This window comes from Cynoglossus semilaevis, chromosome 14 (genome assembly GCF_000523025.1).
Source record: "Cynoglossus semilaevis isolate Cse_v1.0 chromosome 14, Cse_v1.0, whole genome shotgun sequence".
NCBI classification, from domain to species: Eukaryota; Metazoa; Chordata; class Actinopteri; order Pleuronectiformes; family Cynoglossidae; genus Cynoglossus; species Cynoglossus semilaevis.
In genome coordinates, this window is record NC_024320.1 from 9371642 (window position 1) to 9378229 (window position 6588).

The 6588-nt window shown below is 35.0% G+C and overlaps 1 protein-coding gene across 1 annotated transcript in view; it reads right to left on the minus strand.

Annotated features, from left to right (window-relative positions):
* Positions 1-6588, minus strand: part of LOC103389497 (ankyrin-1-like) — a 64449-nt gene that overhangs the window by 4745 nt on the left and 53116 nt on the right. The window contains 2 exon segments of the mRNA XM_025062220.1: positions 6111-6264; positions 6561-6588. The exon segment at positions 6561-6588 is cut by the window's right edge and continues 112 nt beyond it. Coding sequence (XP_024917988.1) covers positions 6111-6264; positions 6561-6588 — 182 coding nt within the window.

The following is a 6588-nucleotide window of genomic DNA, read 5'->3' on the forward strand; positions in this document are numbered from 1 at the left end:
AGGTTTGAGACTCTTACTGTGATGTCCAGGGAGAAGTCGGCCAATAGAGATGTTTGTTTTAAAGCAACATTATACAAATATATCTCAGTAGCAGCAGCCCAGTTTTAAAGACAACGACAATACTTCAGTGTCCATACTGTTGTTTAACTATAACAGCTTTAAGAAGCATCTTTGAAGACACTGACATTTTAACCACTGAACATTTAAATACTCAACAACTTGATTCAGTCCACAGTCCTGAATAATCCATTTGACTGTTGTGTCAGTCAGCTTGTCCAATGTACACTTACTGACGCGGTATTTTAAAGCCCCTGCAGTGTGTGCAAATGTGGATCCACAGTGTCTTAGAGCAATAGTTAGTGAATGAACAGTCAAGTTAAATAAACAGTCAATCTATGTTAAACTGATTTAAATAATTGATCAGATTAACATGTTAATCAGGTTTAGTATTTGCAAATATACGATCCATGTTTTTGTTATTTGACAGTCAGAGGAAAATTGTCGGAGGACACACCACTTTGCCCTGTTAATCGTCTCAACACGTCTTCCTGACTTTTTGTCAACATGTTTGCAGACGATGCATTTATAATGTGTGTGATTCATGTCCATCAGTTCAAATTGTCAAAAAGTTATCATGTCTCCTCAACAATGTTAAGACAAAAATCAAGACATTCGGGACTTGTTGTGCATGAATAAGTTAGTACCAAAGAGACATCACTCTAAGGATTAAAACCCCCAGTTATATAATGTTGCTTTAAAGGACAAGGCAGAAGAGTGTCCCTTGTTCTGGACCATGTTGTGGACACTGGACCACAGCAGTAAGAGTCAGGGGTGAGGGACAAAGGTCTTTGTGTTTCTTCCAGTGTGAGTTGCACGGCTTTTATATTTAACCTCTAATATAGATCATTGATTATAGATTGTTGATACTTGCAAAAAAAAAAAAAGAAAGAAAAAACTGACTCAAGAAAATAAAATTCTAGAGCCCAGTTCTGTTGTCGGAGTTGGAAAGACATACAATAAGAGTCTTTGCTATTGTAATTGTGTAATTGGACAGAAAATGCTTTAAACATCTTAAAAATGTAATGTCCTCACACAAATTCACTTTTTTTATCCTGCAGTGACAACAATTCGTTGTTCTGCTCATTTGTACAGGATTGTCTCTGGCATCGTTCCAACTCTCAGTTAAATTCATCAGTGTGAGTTCCTTCACACTCTGCTGTAGCTGCAGGTCAGACGTTCACACAGCAACACAGACACAACAGACAAACGTCATCCTACTGTTGGTCTACGATTTACTTCTTATTCAGTCATTTATCTTAACAAGTATCTAAACATAAAAGAGTAGATTGTTTTTTTTTACTATTTGTTGTTTCCTGTTTTATTCAATTTCATTCGATTAATAGTAGTCTATAATAGATATATTTAATTAGAATCTTTCAATTTTTTTTGTTAATTCACTATTCACTTCAGTCTAATTTCTGTCATTTTTTTATATTATTCATGTTTTCTTCTCATTAATTCCACCTCTTTAATTCCATTTTATTCAAAAATTATTTTCCATTTCTATTTAAATTAGTTATGTTTTATTTCAAAGCAATTATGCCATTATACAGCATTGCATCTGGTTATACTCTTTATATTCTGAAGATTTAAATGATATTTTATTCTAATGTGTCCTATTTTTTTATGGTAGAATAATATAGTTTATCATTCTGATCAATTCACCCAATTGAATTCCCTTTGCTCCTCAAAATGATTCTATTCTATTTAGAAGCATTATCACGATCAATGGTCAAAAATTAAAAATATTTTCTTAAACCTAACATCAGAACGTATCTATTCAAATATATTATAGTTATACTATAAATATATGTTCAAAGGCCATTTGATGTGATGACAACATTATGAATGGAATACTTCTGTACATCAGTACTTGTTTACTTTACAGACCATAGTGTGTGTGTGCGTGTGTGTTTTTGGGATGATACAGGGCCAGGATGAAAGAAGGTGACATGATATGAGATGAATGGACAGGATTAGGGGTGGGATTAATTTGGATTAGCCTTTTCCTTCACTCCTGCTGCTTTTTTAAGAAATCTAAACACAAACACACAAACACATTTGGGTGGGGCACAGAACGAGTGAAGCAAACGTACAAACACACTCTACAGATTGTCATGTTGTTAAAGTAAAGAGACGACACACTGCGCTGCACACACATCACGTCACCGACACACACACGTACATTTAACTCACTGGTGACACTTGAGTGAACAGATACCATCACACACACACACACATCTAAATACACACTTTTCAAAGCATCATGGCTGCTGGCAAATAAAGTTTAGACGATGTCAGGAGGACAAGCTGTGTTACAACAAATACACTTACATATTTGTTTTTTGTAAAGGAAGCTAACAAATATTTCTCTTGTTGCAAAGAAGAAAATTACATACTACCCTGAACCTAACATGGTCTTGTTAGTTATTTTTGTCTACAGTCTTTTTGACCAGTTCATTTCTACAGCACCTGTTTAACTCTCCAGATTTGAAATTTCATTCTTATTACATTTATTGGAATTGTTTATTTACCATTATCTTTTGTTTATATTGTATCTACACACTGTTCTACTGTATTAGTATTTTTACAATTCTTATAACTTTGTTTTAAGTGTTTGTTTAACTGTTGTTTTATTTTTCCAATTGCTTTTTACTATTTTTATTCTATTCTGTTAATTCCATTCAATTTTTCTACATTTCCTTTTTATTCTAATTTTAATATTCTATTCAATTTTTACTGGAATTTTTAATGTATAATTGTTTTCTATTTAAGTATGTTTTATTATTTTTTATTCAATTACTTCTCCTGTGTTTGACAGGATCAGGAAGATAAAATATTTATGTCTTCTTGGGGGTAATAATATGAAAGTGTTGCCCAACTTAATATTCATCGAGACAGTTTTGTCAATTGTTGTTGTTCGTCAAACGTTATTTGCAAAGCAGCTGGTAATGTGTTACAGCGTGACACACCATTTATTAACAAGGAAAAAAAATGATAAAGAAAACAGTTGGTTTTTGTTAATATAGCATCAAAGAAACAATACTGAAATACAACCAGTGAACAGAGAAAAAACATTTTTACACCGTGAAGAAAACGTCATACATTGAAAGCATGCCATGCACAAAGAGATAATCCAAAAATTAGCAGTATTTCTCTTCAGTTCACAACCACACACAATCCATTAAAAATATAAAATATCTGTGATTTATTTTTCACAAATAAAGTGAAGTTACATTTGTTTTAGACTCCTGAAAGAAAACATTATCTATTCACACACACATACACACACACAGCAAAGCATGCCGCATGCACGTGCACAAACTGTTGTACAAACACAGAGCTGCACTGAGATAGAAGGAGGAGGAGGATTAGGAGGAGGAGGAGGAGAGCTTCCACGTTTGACTGAACGAGGGAGGAGCACAAGATAAGATGACAAGAGAGGAGGAGGCCCAGAGGTCAACATGAGGTCATGGTCTAGGTCAGAGGTCGGAGAGGAAGAGCTGTGAGGAGGAAGAAGAAGAGCAGGTAGGAGGAAGGCAGTAGTAGGAGGAGGAGGAGGAGCAGGAGGAGGAGGAGGAGAAGGACGGCTGGGCAGCAGATATGACATGTTAAGAGGTCGAGAGAAAGACTGAGGATCAGACAGACAGAGAATAATAATAAGAATGGGGGAAAAGTCTGACTTTGAAAAAAATCCAGACTTTTTTATTCTCAGGTAAAGAAACAGAGAAAAGAAGTAGTGAAGAAGAGAGACACGGTATGAAGGCCCTGATCACACTGTCACTCTTCTTCTCTTCTCCTACTTTGGACTGGTGTACCCTGTGTACTATGAATAGTGTATTTTGTCTATTATGTCTAGCGTATACTGTGTACTATGACTAGTGTTTACTGTTTACTTTGACTAGTATATCCTGTGTACTTTAACTAGTGCATCCTGTGTACCATGACTAGTGTATTCTGTGTACTATGAACAGTACATCCTATGTGAACTTTGACAAGTGAATTGTGTGTACTATGAGTAGAGTATCCATCCCAGGCAACTCCACATCCAGAGGCATGTGGAAATACGAACATTCACATACACACACACATACTTGTACTGTATGTGTGAATGTGTGTACACTCTGATACAGCCACATATACACACATGTACAAACTCCACTTCTGGAAAAGTCGGTAAACTTTAAATGTATTAAATAATTAAGATCATTTACTTTTTCATTTCAAATGAACTTATTTTACAGTTGTGGTCTATTCTATTCTACAGTGTGTCTCCAGCTAATGCAGCCATCTGTAATTTTATTCGACCTTTTTGACCTAATGACCCTTCTAATGACCCCACATAAAAAAAAAATACCACTAAAAAGTAAAGCATTAAGACCGGTAAAGCATTAAGACCGGTCTTTATATACAGGTAAAAAGAGGTGAGAAAAATTAAAAGACAGAAACATCTGCTTAATGTGCATGACCTTTAACCCCTGATGTAGAACTGTTGGCACTGTCCTGTTCTAAGTGCCTTATATTGGCAATTTATTTTTTCTTTTGCATTTTTGAAGGTACACCGACTTTTCTGGAAACAGTGTTTGTGACCTCAATGACCCCAAAGAAAAAGGATATCTTTTTGAAGTATTGTGTATCATTAAAGTCCTTTCAGTGAGAGTTATTAAAGGTTTTTTCTAGTATTTAATATTTATAACTTCAACTGTGAGAACTGTGATGTTCAAGGCTTGGCTATGAAATGAGGAAAAAAAGAGAAAACTTTAATGAGAAACCATGAATTGTGCCTTGGTGACCTCGGTTCATGCTGCAAAAAGATTGATTGGATGGTGAGAGAATGACATTCCCGTCATTTTCAGCATCGTCATCATCATCATCATCATTGCCATAATGTTTGTGAGCAGCGAATCACCATGCAGCCCCCAGTTCTCCTCAACTTACCCCTTCTGAAAAACGGGGGTCTAATAACTCGAGGCTTGTGCAAAAGGCGCGAGGGCCTCATGTCCGTCATCTCTTGTGGGGCAACAGAGACAAGGTGAGAATGTTGTTACCCACATTCAAGGCAAGAGGGAGGGATTTCAGGTGAGAACATCAGCGTTTACCCTCAGATAATCTCAGATAATCTGTTATTACATCAGGTGGACACAAGTGAGGTAATCATTTGTGAAAAAGTGAGTGAATCCTTCAGAAAAAATTCAGAAGATTTTGTCAATTTTTTCACTTGTATGTAGATCTGAAAAAGTTCTACCTTACATGCAAGTTCTTAAAATGAAAACTTTCTTTATTTTAATTTTTGTTAATTGACATTAAAATGATATCTTTAAATTCAATCATATATTTTTTACACAATTTGTTACTGAATGTTAGAATATTTACATTTTATACCTTGATCTAATTTCAACTACAGAAGCTCATTTATAACTGTAAAAATGTCCAAAGTTGAAAAAAGACAATTAAGTAAAATGTCAATACATGTTTACTATCAGTAGAGTTTTAAAATGTTATATCTGAGATATAGAAACTGAAGATAACACAAGCCTGTATCTCAGGTCACATTCATGAGATTAAGTGAACTGGGCATATGTCATTACTCTTTATATATTTATTATATTCATTTTATATATTATATAAGATGATTATTATACAAGTGAAGATAAAAAAGACTGAACATTATATTCAAATCTAAATAATATAAAAAGTAGAATAATGTGTACAAGATGTGTGTATTATTTATAGATTAAATGTTTAATTTTGTGACTCAAAATGGGAAAACAAGGTTTAAAATTATAAAATCAATTCAAATGTAAAAACTAGAGATTAAATGTCATAATGATGAACAAAAAGATCAAAAGATGGGATTAAAAGGTTATAATTAGAAAAATAAAAGAAACAAAACTTAAATGTTTTCCTCATTATGACAATGAACATAATTCCCTTTTCTATTTTTATAAAAGTTCTTCCACATAATACAACACACACAGTAGAAGCCTAGTGTGTGAATGTGGGTGTAGCAGGTGTGTGTGTGTGTGTGTGTGTGTGTTTGAATGTCTCACCATTGAGGACACTGGGGGACAGCATGGTGGAGTCGCGTTCACTGAGTCGACAGGCACCTTCCTCCAGAGATGGGGGAACCGGCGGAGGTGCTGGACCTTCTATGGACGTAACAATGTCTGAACGGTCAATGTTCTTCAGGGCCGTATACAGACTCTCCACTGATGGGGCGGAGAGAGAAACATGAAAGAGGCAGAAGTGATGGGACATTAAACATAAGGATGTTTGTAGATACAAAAGGAAATATTTAAGTATGTTGCTAACTATTTGTCATGGATGTCATGGATGTTTGGATGTTTCAATATTTTTATCAAAATGACTGTTTTCAGGCTAAACTCAATGCAAATGCATGTCGTTGCTGTTGATCTGTGTCTGCTGAGAGTTTTCAAATCCTACTTCACAGCATTTGTGACTTCTCCTCCAGGTAGTGTGTACCAGGAATGTCAGCCCACTTTCTCTTGGGCCTCTTTCCCCCTCTGC